The sequence below is a fragment of the Xiphophorus maculatus genome, chromosome 19, assembly GCF_002775205.1.
Source record: "Xiphophorus maculatus strain JP 163 A chromosome 19, X_maculatus-5.0-male, whole genome shotgun sequence".
Taxonomy (NCBI): domain Eukaryota; kingdom Metazoa; phylum Chordata; class Actinopteri; order Cyprinodontiformes; family Poeciliidae; genus Xiphophorus; species Xiphophorus maculatus.
The window spans coordinates 25,481,280-25,496,816 of record NC_036461.1 but is presented as its reverse complement, the minus strand read 5'-3'; the positions used below and the strand labels follow the sequence as shown (position 1 = coordinate 25,496,816).

The 15,537-nt window shown below is 41.8% G+C and overlaps 1 protein-coding gene across 1 annotated transcript; it reads left to right on the top strand.

Moving 5' to 3' along the window:
- Window positions 1–567: 567 nt before the first annotated feature.
- LOC102226548 (tetratricopeptide repeat protein 7B-like) lies at window positions 568–14,512 on the top strand. Its single transcript, XM_023352434.1, has 20 exons — window positions 568–659; window positions 746–821; window positions 2,371–2,463; window positions 2,726–2,871; window positions 3,195–3,316; window positions 3,973–4,051; window positions 4,663–4,838; window positions 4,938–5,001; window positions 5,089–5,226; window positions 5,330–5,518; window positions 5,622–5,739; window positions 6,374–6,431; window positions 6,606–6,678; window positions 6,833–6,993; window positions 7,079–7,195; window positions 7,275–7,372; window positions 9,498–9,638; window positions 10,968–11,170; window positions 13,196–13,269; window positions 13,574–14,512. The coding sequence occupies exons 2-20, from the start codon at window positions 776–778 to the stop codon at window positions 13,719–13,721; spliced, it is 2,244 nt and encodes a 747-aa protein (XP_023208202.1). The 5' UTR covers window positions 568–659; window positions 746–775; the 3' UTR covers window positions 13,722–14,512.
- Window positions 14,513–15,537: the final 1,025 nt, after the last annotated feature.

Sequence of the window (15,537 nt, the reverse complement as noted above, 5' to 3'; positions counted from 1 at the left end):
GATATTTACACATTCTTCTATAAAATGTGCCATTATGTTGCAGACTTAACCCAAGCTCTTGACAGAAGTCTAGTCTGTGTTATGGCGGAAACTAGACTTGCTGATTTCTTTGTTTCTTTTTTTTTTTTTTTGACGAGTGCTCCTGTTATGGAAATAAACTTGGTCCACTGGAGCTTTAAGCCCTGGTTTGTGACTAGGATCTGTACTTGGATTAGGGACTGCTTCAGCTTTTCTTAGTACCTAATTCTTCCTGGTATTTGTGTTGTTTCTATACTTGTTAAAGCTCGGAATATTTTCTATCCTGCTAAATGGAGACCACTGACAGGGCATATTCATTTAAAAATGTATCATTTTGGATAAAATTGTCCAATTTATGCTTATTTTCTGGTATTGTATTTGGCGCTTACACTACTGTTTTTTCTCCTGTGAAGTAACATGTAATTTTTTTTTTAATTCTTCGCTAGTTGTTGTCGTTGTTCAAGTGCTTTCCCTTTCTGTGTGTAGATGATTTAGGTGAGCTGCTGTTGGGAGAATCCAAGCTCCAGACGTACTTGAGGGAGCATCCCATCAAACAGGGTTGTAGCCCCGAAGGCACACGGGCCGAACTGGTGGAGGTCAGGGAGCACCTCAGCGCTGTTGTTGACCAAGGAAATGTCGATGTAAACTCTGAAAAGAGCACCTGATGCATCGCTGACTGGATGACTTCTTGTACAAATGTAACTCTTTCCATCTAACTTTTCTTCAGGCCGATTACCTCCAGGAAGCCAACCTACTGATGGCCAAACTCTGTTATATTGAAGGACAACACAGCGAAGTGTTAAGTAATCATTGTCTTTTTTTTGTTTGATGCTTTCTTACTTTAAAGGCTGGTGTACAGAGACATACAGGGGACATGGAGAAAATGTTTTCTTTTGCATTACCGCGCAATACTTTTGCGTTCCCTCGCAATATGCTGACTGCAATATTTGCTGGTGTATTTTGCATACAGTCGCAAATGTCAATTTTAAATTTCAAATGTATACACATTTATAGAGCCTCAGTGTTTATTCTTAACTCTTTGGTGCAAGAAACTGATTGAAATTCGCTGCATGTTTATGTCTGTCTGTATGAGGTTGAGATGAAAACGGCCCTCTAAACCATTCAGACCAACACTAAAGAGACACAATCAAAACTATCAGATGACTTATTATCCCGCAATAATAACTCAGAAATAGTCCAAGTAGTTATATATATATATATATATTTTATTTTATTTCACAATGAGATATTAACATACATGGGAAAACCTCACGAAAGCCTTATATAATAGGAGAAAGTACGATGACCCCCGTAAGAAAGGTTTACGCTATTCAATTATACCGGATGAACTGGTCAGCACGTTATTGCAAGAGAACGCAAAACCTATTGCGAGGTAATGCAAAAGTTTTGCAAAGTAAAGCAAAAGCAAAAAAAAATTCCCCATGTCCCCTTGGGGGTCCCGTACTGCTGAACTTAAAAAGTTTTGTCACTTGATTAATTTGTTTCTAAGGATTTAGCCGGTGAATCTGTCAGGTCCTTTCTCAGGTCTTTGCTGGATGCTGTTTCTTAGCATCTCCTCATATTTTTATATATTAAAAACCTTTCAGAGCAGCTGAGAAACTGTTCAGGGATGCTACACATTTTACACGTTCTATATCAAAATTCTCTGTGAATATAGGCCAGATACATTATTATTATTATTATTTTTTGTTTACAGAAGTGCAGTTTTTTAATATGGAATAGGAGTTCAGGATAGTAGAAAATGATGTGGTGGATATATTATTGTTAAGAATTTCAATGATGGCATCAGCTGTGATAAATACGGATTTTCCTTGATGTAAACATGAAAGCGTGGAAGGGTGAATAATATAAAAATAAATGGATTAATTTATGTATGGAAGGGTTGGATGATGGAAAAAAATGATGGATCTATGGATGGAAACAAAGATGCATGGATAAATAATAGAAAAGCGGATGAATGGAGGGATAAATAACTTACTGTAATAATGGAAAAATGGATAGGTGTCGGTGGATTTAGAATAGAAAAACTGAGGAGAATATGGATTGAAAAAAGAATGGAGAAACAAAAGGAGAAATGAGTACAAGTTTTAGACAAGAGAATAGGGAATAAAGTGAGACAATATGAATATTATTCTACAGTCTTACACTCGCTCCTACTTCTCCAGACCTGAAAGTACCTAAAATACATTTTTCCAGATTATGGAAAGTGTGTTTCCAGTGTGTTGAACAAGAAGCCTTTAATACAGATGTCTGGCCTCTTTGAAGAGCTGATTCTTGTTCTAATAGACGTCCACAGTCCAGAAACTGAACAGAGATGTTCTGCTTTTCTAGATGTCTACAGCCGGTTGCACCTGGACAACCTGCAGCTGGTTGGAGCTCCTGTGTACAAACTGTGTATGATAGCAGAGGCCTACACCATCAAAGGTAAACACAGACACACATGGGAATCATTTGTACCTCATGACCTTCTTAACATCCACTTCCACATCTCAAATTCAATCTCCGCTAATCTCTGTAGCCATGCTTTTCATCTCCACACGGGGGCAACACTGTATTTCTCTAACTCAACTGAATTAATCTGATATGTTAAGATATTAAAACTATATTTTGAGACATGATGCAGTTAAGCTTACTGAAACGTCTGTCACATTTTGTTTCCTTTTCCGTTTCGCTGATGCTCTCCCAGGCTTGTGTCTAGAGAAGATCCCGGATTCCGCGGACTCCGGCTCTCTGGAGTCCAGTCAGAGCTCAGCAGCACGGGAGCAGGAAATCATCACCTGCTATGAAAAGTCCGGAGACATTGCTTTGCTGTACCTGCAGGAAGCAGAGAAGGTTTGTGTTTGAGGGGGAGAAACTAGAACACTCACCAGCTACTTCTAGTGCCAGGAAATGTTGTGCCATCCTTGTGGGAGTGTGATGATTATTACACTGGCAGTGAGCAAGTTTGATAAATGTGCTTCTGCTCATGATGGCCAGCTGACAAACAGAGCCGTCTTTATATACAGAAAGCCTGAAACCAACAGATATATGAAGCTATATAAAGGTCCTCTCTGTTAGTTTCTATTGATTTGGACAAAAATCAAGCATAGCTTTCTGTAATTTTGTCTTAACAGTTTTCTGACTTTTGCTGTTCTGTTGTGTTTCTGTTTCTGTAGGCATTATCAGCAGGTATTCAGAACCGCGGCCCAAAGCCAGAACCAACGGATGAGGAACCGGAACTGGGCTACTTTCTGGAGACAGGCCTGCAGAGGGCCCACGTCATTCACGTCAATAACGGGTAGGATACATGGATGGAGAAAAGGGAAGAATAGATATTAATGTAAGTTTTCTTTGGGTCCTGGAAAAAAAATGTGAATAAAAACATGCTGGTGACATTCAGAAAAGTTTTTACATTGTTGTTGAAGACCAGGCACTTGGCAGAAATCACACTCAGTTGTTTTTGTTTTTTTTGCAGTTGTGATCTGACAAAGTTGTTAACAGGTTGATATATGCTGTACAGTGTGAGTAAGACTTTACAGCTTTGACGTTGTCTCACACCTTATGTGGTTTTAGGATCAGAAAGGTTGGATTACATTTAGTCTGGCAACAGCTGGTGAAGTTTCCTGCTCAAAGAAAACAGAGAGTGGCATGAGGTTTTTATTTATAGGTTTGTTTTTGTTCCATCTCCTTTGGTCCATCTGTCCATTTATTTATCAATCCACCCCTATAATATTGGTCTGTCTGTCCATCAGTCAGTGAAAGGAATCTTAAAGATCACTATTAAATTCTCAAGTCAGTTGATAATATGATTTTAGCTATAAAAAGGAAATATTTTCTTCTTTTAAAATTTGCAAAACATGACGTGCCAAATCTTGTTAACAACATGGAGGCATGTGCTCCCGGAGAAGTCACAGAATCTCTTTTGTCGTTTTTTTTTTTTTTTTTTTCTTGTAGAAACCTGACACAGTGTGTGGGCAGATTTCGGGAGATTCTTCAGGCTGTTGAAACCAGAACCACCCAGAACCTTCGCATGGTGAGAATTTATTGGGGAGAACGTCTGTCTGTCAGTCAGATTTCCTTTTTCTCAGCTGCTAATTCCAAAAATCCTGAGTAATCTGCATGTAGTTGGATGAGTTTGTGTTTGGCAGCCTTTCAGATTTGAGAAGAATAATTACTACTTAAATGCAGGCCTCTCACGATAACAATAGTAATGTTGTTTTGAGACCTTTTTAGAGTAATATACTGACAATGGCATAATACAAGTTCTCAAAGTGTAATAAACGTTCATTTTGTACAGAACACTCCACACCTTAACTGGAAGACATTTTAAGTATCCAAAATAAATCACAATCAAAGAGAATAAATTAAACAGAAAAATAAAACACACACAACAGTAAATAAAATGGCCTCCGTTTAAAAAAAAAAAAACAAAAACATAAATTCTCAGAATGTCAATTTTAAAGCTCATTTTAATTTATCATCGTCATTAATTGCTTATTGCGACATGGTTATTTAAATGTTAAAACGTTCGTGCCGGATTTTGCTGATTTATTCTGTTTGCCATTTAAGTTGAACATCACACAAATCAGCTCACTCACGCTGTTTTGCTGCCCTGCTTGGCCTGTAATTTCATCGTTTGTGCAGACGATAGCCCGACAGCTCGCAGAGATCCTGCTCCAAGGAATGTGTGGACAGAGCTACTGGTCTCCTCTGGAAGATCCTCCGGCGGTGTCACCCCTGGATAAACCCAAGCAGAAAGGGCATACCTACCGCAGGAACTACACCCTGAGCCGACCCCCACAAGTGTACTCCGGAGAGAAGTATGACGTTTTTCATAACATTTGTTGGTAGGAATTCAAAACAGTCTCTCTGTTCTTCTCATCTCCACCCATCTTCATCTCTCTCTTGCTGCATTTCAGTTTGTTTTGTCCTCAGGAGAACACAGAGGAAGCTCTGCTGCTGCTGCTGATCAGTGAGGCGATGGTGAGATGCTTTATAGAGTCACACTTTTAAAACATTGTCATGCTGTGCAGATTTGACTTATTTAGCTTTGTTTGTTTTTGGTGTCAGGCCAACCAGGACACTGTCCTGAGCAGGATTCCTGAGCACAACAACGATCGGACCATCAGCCTACAGTCTGCCTCCGCGGTGTACGATCTGCTGACCATAACGCTGGGCAGGAGGGGGCAGTATGAGATGCTGTCGGAGGTAAAATAAAACCACACACCCACGCTGACCTACACTCCTGAAATGAATGTTTCCAAGTAGACCAACAAAATTCTGAGAAAACGGGCCGCGTTGCCGTCCCCAGTGCTTGGAGAGAACCATGAAGTTCGCTTTTGAGGAGTTCCATTTGTGGTACCAGTTCGGCTTGTCACTAATGGCTGCCGGCAAATCCGCTCGTGCTGTCAAGGTTTTTAAGGAGTGCGCCTGTCTGAAGCCTGATGACCCCACCATTCCACTGCTGGCCGTTAAACTGTGCATTGGTCCTCTGCACTGGGTAAGGAGCACACAGCTCTTTCCAGAAGTGAAAGTAAAGCTTTACTTTTACCGTGTTTCTCTCTTGTAGTTTTGTCTTACATCTTGATTCGCTGATATTTCAGTTGGACGAAGGGGAGAAGTTTGCACAGATGGTGATTGACACAAGAGAGATGGAAGCGGAGTTCAAAGCCAAAGGCTACTTGGCCGCCGGCCTGGTTTACAGCCTCAAAGCCACTGATGGCAAGTCCGCTTACTAATTTAAATCTGATCTCAGCTGAACGAAGCCACACGACATATTCCACTCTCATTATTCATTCCCTTCAGGAAGCTGAGATGTCGCCATCGCAAATATTAACGCAAATTCACTCATTTTCCAATTTTGACTTCCTGCTGTGCTACGTCTCTTGAAAGTCAAACTTGCAAGATGAAAATGTGACACTAAGCAGTAACATTTGCCATTTATTAAACAAAGATGAAACCTGAATCTGAAATCTATGTAAATTAAAAAAAAAAAAACTCAGGACACCCATGCAGCTCCCTTTAGGAATCAAGACTGAAGTAATCAAATGGACTTCAATAATCGATGGTCATCGGTGTGATCCGCTCTACATAAACAGGTTGTAGGAGTTTGCAATGACCATTGAGAAGCAACTGTTTTTGTACTTGAATATCTGTTGGGGGCATAAGGACTTTGGGATCTTCAGAGAGCTGTGCAGAAATGAATGTCTGAACACGTAAGAGATTGTAACAGATTGATAAGTCAGGCAGGGAAAAAAAAAACCCAAAAGGTGTTTGTATAGGTGTATGTGCTGCTCTCTTATGCGTGTGTAATTCATATCTGAAGCTTTTATTTTGTGTGTTTGCATCTCTTCAGCATTGCTGCGAAGCACACAGGAGGACTACCAGAGGAAAGCTGTGTCGGCCTTTCAGAGGTTTCAAAGTGTTTCTTTAAAATACTTTAGCTCAACACTTTAGGATTAAGTCCAAATATTGAACTGTCCTGTTCTATTAAAATAGGCAGATTTCTCTCTAAATTATTTAAGTTACTGATATCATTTTTGATCGAACATGTCTGAGCACAAAACGTTTTCGTTTTTCATCTGCAGAGCTCAGAAAATGTCTCCCACTGACCATCTGGCAGCTTTTTATTTGGCGCTGCAGCTTGCCATTACCAGACAGGTATCGCCAACAAACTAAAGATCAAAAGCTGAAGCATTCAAAACACAAGAAAAAAATGTACCTCCCTTTCAGTTCCACAGGGTTGTGTTTTTTGTTAACTCTAGTGAAGACCTGTAGTGTGTGTGTGTGTGTGTGTGTGTGTGTGTGTTTGTAGATCTACGAGGGATTATTGACAGTTCAACAGGCGCTGCAGCTACAAAAAGATGACGTCCACACCATGCACCTGCTGGCCCTGCTTCTTTCTGCCCAGAAACAATACCATAAAGCTCTCAACATCATAGAGATAGCCCTCTCCGAGCATCCTGAGAACTTCAAGTGAGCGAAACATTTCCCAAACAGCATTCACTTGTCTGTCTAACAGAGTGGCAGACCCTGAGCTGATGGTGTTTGTGCTGTGTAGTCTGCTGTATACGAAGGTGAAGCTGGAGGTCATGTGTACAGGACCGGAGGAAGCTCTGCTCACCTGTAAACACATGCTCCAGATCTGGAAGAGCCTTTACAGCCTCACCAACCCAAGGTACCAGTGCAACAAAAGTATGATTACTAAAGGAACCGAATGCCTGTTTGTCTCGACTGATGGGTTTTGTGGTTGACAGTGATTCAGGGCGTGGCAGCAGCCTGTTGGACAAGGCCATACCAGACAGACAGCAGCTCAACGCCATGACGCTGCCTGACGTCAGTGACCCTGACGCTGGTAGGCACAGACGCACACACCTGCTGACAAACACAAAGGGCTCCTGGGTCTTTCAGCGGGCGAAGCGGCATGCGGCTCGGGTGGTTGCTGAGGCAAAAACTCGGTGAGGGAGGAGTTCGGAGAGGCCATGGAGAAAGACTTCCGCTCGGCTTCGAAGCGATTCTGGTCCACCATCCGGTGTCTGAGGAGGGGGAAGCGGTACGGCACCAACACTGTTTATAGTGGGGATGGTGTGCTGCTGACCTCGACTCGGGACGTTGTGGGCCGGTGGGTAGAGTACTTCGAAGACCTCAATCCCACCAACATGCCTTCCATTGAGGAGGCTGAGCCTGGGGACTCTGGGTTGGGTTCTCCAATCTCTGGGGACAAGGTGGTTATAAAGCTCCTCGGTGGCAGGGGTCCCGGGGGTGGATGAGATCCGCCCGGAGTTCTTTAAGGCTCTGGATGTTGTAGGATTGTGTTGGCTGACGCGACTCTGCAATATCACATGGACATCGGGGGCATGAAGATGGATGGATGGATCTTTTAGCTACGCTATCACAGTGCCTTGAAAAATGCTCCTGCTTTTTTTATTATTATTTGGATTTTGTCTGATGGACTGACAAAAAGTAGTGCAGAACTGTGAAGTTAACTTTACTTTAAAATGTTTTCATAATTAAAATCTGAAAAGTGTGCCATACATATATGCTCATCCCTCTGAGTCAATACTCTGTGAAAACCGCCTGTCACCTTGACTACAGCTGGGAGTCTTTTACAGCCCAGTCAGTTTGTGATGGAAACCTTTTGTATAAAAGGGATTTTAAAATCTTTCCACTGATTCTCAGTTGGTCAGTCTGGACTTTGACTAGGATGTTCCACCACATGAACACGCGTCAATCTAAAACCATCCCATTGTAGCTCTGGTTGGATGTTTTTGGCTGTTGTCCTGAAGCTCCTTTCAGATATTGAGTCTTTTGTAGCATCCAACTGCTTTTGTTACAACATTTCCCTGTATTTAGATTTTTTCCATCCTTCCATCAGCTCCAACTGCACCACCTGTCCCTGCTAAAGAATAGCTTTGCCACAGCATGATGCTGCCACAACAATGTTTCACTGTGGGGATGATTTATTCAGCATGATGCAGTTTTCTGCTACTGGCAGCGCTTTGCATGCAGTTAACATTTTGAACTCATCTGACCAGAGAGCCTTCTTCTGCATATCTGCTGTATCCCTGCATGGCTTGTAGGAAACTGCTAACAAACTTCTGATTGTTGTATTTTCTCTGCTTTTAAATGTCAAAGTTGTAGAGGATGAGATGGGCGGAGCTGAACTTCGAAAGCTTTGGATATTGTTTTATAACCTCATCACTGACCGGCCAGGAATGACCCAGTTTTCATGATGCTGTTTGCTCACTAAAGTTTCCCAACAAGTCGTTGAGGCTGTTGCAGGACAGTGACATTAATTACACACACATGGATTCTATTTACTTATTAGGTGACATCTAACAACAACAATATGCTGCACTGGAGTTTATTTTGGAGTGTGAAGGTCAAGGCTGCAGGGCACTGTAAGTGACTGCTTCCAAAACGGCCTCTGCAAACAGGATTCCCAGCTTGTGTTTGTGTCGAAGAAAAAATTAAACTTCCGCTTGTCATTTCCCCAAAATCCACTTATCAGCAGTTCTCTTTTCCTGTTTTAAAGCTTAAAATAAATAAACGCTTTTATCTCTATCTCTGCCATCTTTCACGTATGAGTGGGTGTTCTGACTAAAATCAGAAAATGGAAAAAATAGACTACAGTGTAGACTGACATCAACGTAGATGGTAAAGAGCCTGGATGGTTTTAGCTGCTGAGCAGCAGTGTGTTGTAGTTTGTGCATGATGTTTTTTTTTTTTTTTTAAACTCATTTATGCAACACCATAACAGTGTGGCGTGGTGTGTACTGCATATCGGTGTGAGCTTCTTCACCGCAACAGAACGCACACTTCAGCTCCTCATTGCGTTCCTGAGGGTGCGGTCAGTGAGTTCTTCTCTTGGCCGCGTAACTAAAAGTCATTTTCTGCTTAACTGCTTCTCAGCCGTCAGTCGGTAGGTTTTGGCAGCTTTTCGTGTGTTTTGACAAAGCGATGGATTTTCCACCCCGCAGGCTCGGCGCACACTACGTCCATAGCAACCAGCCGGGCGGAGCAGGCTCTGTCGGAGGAATCCTCTTCCGTGCAGAGCAGCGCCCCCAAACCCGGACCCCCGCACGCCTGGTCAACCCTGGCTCAGATCTGGCTTCATGCAGGTCTGCTTCCACACTTTGATTTTACGTGAACTCTTACTGAAGCGGCGTTTCCTTGAAAAGGTTTTGTCAACCCGTAGTTGTCATTGAATACAGATTGGGGCCTGGAACATTCCTTTATGGTAAAATGCATCAATAAGCTCCCCAAAAAAACTAATATTTAATGTTTGTCACAGGACAAACCAACCATAGATGACTGGATGGATATAACATTTTAGTTTATGGTGACAAAGTTATTAGTTAAGCTATTTGAAACTCAGATCCAATTTTCTTTTCAGAAACAGAGCTTCATAAAACAACCCTGATAATCTACTCTTATGATACTTGCACTTTATCATTATTTTATTTTATGTTCTCAGTTTGTGCATTTTTAATTGTGTTTCTTACTATTTAATTTTGGAAATAGAGTTGTAACGTTGTTCTATTTGTCATAATTCACAGGTTTATTTATCCTTTTTTCTTAAGTAAGCAATTGGCATTATGATTTGTAAAATTTACTTATTTGGGAATCAATACAGATCAAATTTTTAAAAAAGCACAGATCATGAGACGGTAACATCCTGGTTACAAGCAGCTGAAAAGAGACTCATCTGCATATTGAACTTACTTCTTCCTACTTACTCCAGCAGACGTGGCGAGCGTGCTGCCGTCAGCTCTTTCTGAGAGCACAGTGATTGGATATCAGATCTCCCTCTCTGTGTGCCGGAGCCCTGATTCTCCTCTCTGCCCCGGCCGCAGACATTTGCAGAGCAGAATGTAAACAGAAGCAGACGGCTCCCGTAAACACACGCACACTGACAGAGGCAGCTTGTGTTGCTGTTTTATCTGCCCGGCCGCTTCCTCTCGTCGGCCGGTCTTTTCCAGCTTGGCGACACAACTAATGTAATCAGCCAATTAGAGGGCAGATAGAGGCACTGTTCATTTCCTCCCTCCTGCTCTGCCGATATCGCTCAGTCTTCATCATAGAAGTAATGAAAGCTGGGGCGTGCTGTGGTGGCGCAGGGGGTTAGCACGCCCCACGTTTGGAGGCCTTAGTCCTCGACGCGGACGTCGCGGGTTCGACTCCCGGTCCCGACGACCTTTACCGCATGTCTTCCTCCTTCCTGTCTGCCTACTGTGCAAAAAATACGAGCCACTAGCGCCGCAAAAACTCTTCGGAGAAAAAAAAGGGAAAAAAAAAAGGTTTGCGTCGCTTTGAGACCAAAGTTCCATAGATTCTGTTGTCCTTTCTGTGCGACATATCTCCATTTTGGCATGGCTTTACTCCAATAAGTGCCGCTTTCTGGCAGTCTGCGACCTTTCCCCTCTCTGGGTGTCTGTTTTCTCCCACAGCTGAGGTGTACATCGGCATGAAGGATCCTGAAAAAGCCACGGAGTGCACCAAGGAGGCCGCAAACCTGTTCCCCACCTCCCACAACATGATGTACATGAGGGGGAAGATAGCCGAGCTGAAGGGCAACATGGATGAAGCCAAACAACAGTACGAAGAAGCCCTGTCCATCAACCCGACTCATGTCAAAACCATGCAGAGACTGGTAAGACACCAACACCCCCTGCTGTGTTTCTACAACACTGTGCAAAAGTCTTGAAGCAGCCTTCAGTTCTTTAGATTTTACTCCAAATAAGTCACTTTCATATTTTTTAAGGTAATCTTGACCTTTTCTTTTTTTTTCCTCATCGAAGCAACACATATTCACAGTCCGTTTACTGCCCTGAGCAAATCAGCCTACATCAGTGCTGAATTAGAGTCTTAGATTAGAGACCCGTGACTGTTTACTTCTTCTTGATGCATGCCACGCTCAGCTTAAATGTGTCCAACAGAGGTCTTGTGTTTGCATGATTGCTAAACAAGTCTAAACTAAGCAGGACAAAGTCCTGGAGAAATTGCCTTCGACTTGATCAGACTTCCTGTCCCTCGCCTCTTCACAGCTGCTGAAGAAGCTCAAACTTTCTAAATGTGTCTAAATGATTCAGATATGTAGAAAATTCTTCTTATTACAAAACTTCCTTGAACTGGTAGTGATTCTTTGTGGTAGGAACAAAAATAAAAACCTGGCAAAAAAAGTTTTTTTTTGTTTTGCTTTTGGATCTTCTAAGAGGACAAGAAATAATTACTAACATGTTTTTGAACACAAATCAGGAATAAACTCTGTACAGCCATTTACTCAAAAATACATGCAGTATAATTTGCTTATGTTAACATGCATAACTCAAAAGTGGTAAATAAAAATCTAAATGCAGTTGAAAAAGTACTGCAGGTAAAAGGTACAATTTCAAATTGACACCTGTGTGAGCCTGGCACTGTGGTTAAAAGTGTGAACCACCTCTTTCGCTTTAAGGCTTTCATATATTACAACATAATAAAAAAATGGTCTGGTCGTTACTGGGTTCCTTACATTAATCAAGTCTAATCTCAGGAGTACAACAAATTCCACACTTTTGTTTAACAAAAAATTTTGTCAAACAAGATGATACCAAATTGGAAAAGCTATGTGTGGAAAAACCATCCAGCTGCTTTTAGAACCATATTTGACAGCAATAACTCAGTAATTTGCTGTCTGACTTTTATCAGCCTCTCACATCATTTTCACCTCAGTTTTATTTAAAGCGACGCTTTGGCTCATTGAAATGTGTAAACCCTGGTTTCTGCCCCGCTCTAGTAAGGCCCCAGAAGCCAAATGTGGGTGTGGTCTGACTTTGGTCCGTTGTAGCTCCTTGACTCTTTAGTTCCAGTACAAGCCCAGATCGTCGTCCCTCCACCACCTTGCTTCTCGGTCGGGTTGAGGAATTTGGTTTCCTCCAAACGTGGCAACTTTGGTCTCAGTTGTCCAAATGGAGTCCAGAAGTCAACATTACAAAAATGCTAGTAAAATATTTTTTTAGAGAGGAAAAAAAGCATTTTCTTGGCATCCTCTCAAAATAATTTATACTTTTTCCATCTATTACTAACAGTGCTGTTATGAACATGGACATTTAGAATAAGGCATGCAAAGTCTGAAACAGCTTTTGTATGTCTGAACCTAAACTTACTTCTGCTGGTGCAATTGTTTGACACCTTAAATGTTTTCCACTTTTATCTGTTCCGCTGTAAAATAATGGACTCCATGTAGTTTTGAAATAACTTCATAGCCATTGCCAGATTCATGGGCATGGCTACAGTTGCTTATTTAACGTTATTGCTCATGTATTTCCACCTTTTCATTGCCTTGGCACACACACACACACACGCCGGTACACTCCAAAGCAGCAAACAGAGAAAGCTCCTACATTTATAGATGTGTGACGAGTAATTAATTAATCAAATACATTTGATTATTAGCACCTGCTTACTACTGTCCCTGCTGAGTCTTAGGGAAGCTGGAAGTATGTTTTCATTTTTGTTTTGTACACTTGACATTTAATTTAGATGATTTTGGATCCTGGTGAACATTTTCATTGTGTCCTGATTATATGTAAAAATGCTTTCATGGCTGTCTTGGTCAAAATCACTGAAACTACAAAACACTTTTATCGGTTATTATAAATAATGATTAAGTGGTGATGTTTATGGGTCTCCTCAGGGAGCGATTCTGCACCAGATGAAGCGCTACAGTCTGTCTGAGAAAATCCTAAGAGAAGCTCTGCAGCTCAACAGGTATGTTTTTATCACAACTCTTTAGATGTACTTTCCCCCTGTATCTTTTCTTTTAAATGTATTTATTTATTCTTTTTACATATATTCCTTAAAGACACAACTTTCAGATCACCACCGTCTTAAAATAATGGCCTAACTCCTTCTTTTTTTTTTCTTTTTTTTTTTGGTTGCCTAAAACATCTTTTGCCAAACAAATGACCCAGGCCATTATATTAGGAAGGCGACAATCTGCTTGTTTTAGCCAATTTCCCTTTTCTCATTTACATTTAATCAGTGGAAATAATTTGCCTCTTGCTTCGGTCAGCACTTCTCATGACACGTGGAAGAGTCTGGGCGAGGTGCTGCAGGCCCAGGGGAAAGCCGATGACGCCAACGAGTGTCTCCTCACTGCCTTGGAGCTGGAGGCCAGCAGCCCCATCCTGCCGTTCACCATCCTTCCCCGAGTTCTATGAGACGCAGCGCGGTCACACACTTGCGCCATACACACACGACTGCATGCAAACAGCTGTGCGGCCATTTCTCACACCTTGCACATAATGCAAATAACAGCATTTTCCTCTGCTGACGGCGTGTGTGTGTGTGTGTGTCGGTGCTGAAGCATTTCTTTCAGTCTGTGCATGCACTTCTGTGTATGCGTGCCAACACATTTCCTGCATCTTGTCCGTGCCTCTTTGTTGTTGTTGTTGTTAATACGGGGTTTGCATTCAGAAGCCTAAGATTTTGTTTACATTTTATTTAGTCTAAAGAAACACACAGGTTTGTTCAAAATCCGATTACTGCCAGGAAAATAGTTTTATTTACGTTTGCTTTAAGAGCCAAACATCTCGCTAAAGCAACAAAATTCACCTGTTGCTGTTAAGGTAGAGAGGATTTCTGTTACTGTACGGCTGGATAATCCACTGGAGATATGTTCATAAGCTCAATCAGTTAATAAATGCCAAAAACCTGGATGGATTTACACAAATGACCAGATGTTTTAGCGTTTTGTAGCAGTTTTATCCCAACGAGGCCTGCTTTATTTAGTTTAAAGAATATCCTCATATGCACAGTAGAAACACTGTTACTGACAAACAAATGTTTTTGCAGGAATCTGTTACAAAGTACTTCTCCAAACTCAGGTTTTCTGTGTAAATCCATCCACCTTGTTTGTGTCTTTGCATCCTGTCACAGCCAGGTTATTTTATTTGTATTTTTTTATTGTTATTATTATAATAAATACAAAACGTTGTCGCTGTATATTTGATGAACCCTTGTGTTTCATTATTTTAGAGAGTAAATTATGATTATACAGAGCGATGCTGGGGGGGAAAGTGAGAAGGAGCCGCTCCAAACTGGAGCCTGTTACCTCTGGATACGGTGTTTATCACCCAATCTGATGCTGGCGCTCGCCACAGCTGGATTTTTCTCGCTAGTGGGCTGGGAAGTGCTTCTGTGAGAGCATTGTTCCGTGCTGGCTGAGTAAGCTGTAGCTGCTGTCGGTCCGCTTTCTCTTTCATAAGAGAGAGCAGCCGAGTACGCACAAAGGTGGGGCAAGAGCTCCCCCTGTTGGCCTCATGTGCAGCTGCACGGCCACGTTCTGTCCTAAAGTCATTTTTGACACCTTTATTATGTTTTTTTGTTTTGGCTGCGCCCTCGGTTCGTGACCTGGTTGCGCGCTTGGGAACAATTTTATTGAGTTTGTTGTGAAGAGAAATATTTGTGTTTTCAAACACTGGTGTGTGTGTGCGTGTGTGGGTGTGTGTGCGTGTGTGTGTGTGCTGGTGTGTGCCTTCTCACCACAGAAGAGGTCATGTGCGAAATTCTGTTCCCCTGTGAAAATCTGTTCCCCCGGTGTCGGGAGCGCGCATTGCAGCCAGAGAGGCGGATCTGACCATTTTCACAGCGCTTCTCTGATCGATTTCTCGGTAAAACAACTCATACAATCATGTCAAGGTTGTAACAATCAGTTTAATCGGCAGCTGTTGTTTACAAAATTGTAAAATAAATAAATAAACGAGGTCTTCTTACGCTGTATGGTGTTATTTTAAACGCCAAGAGAATCGGTCTTTTTCCAACTTTTGTCACTTAAGCTTGACAAGTAAAAGTAAGTCAACAAACACAGTTTTTCAACACGTTGTGTGTATTTATAATTTTTCATTGCTGATATAAGAGGATGGTAACTGGCTGATAGCATGGCACAAAAATTAAGACTTCCTGAAAAGACGAGAGTGTAAGAACTTACCTTACATTGCCATTTCAAGGTTCAAGGTGCCATTGGACCTTGTTCAA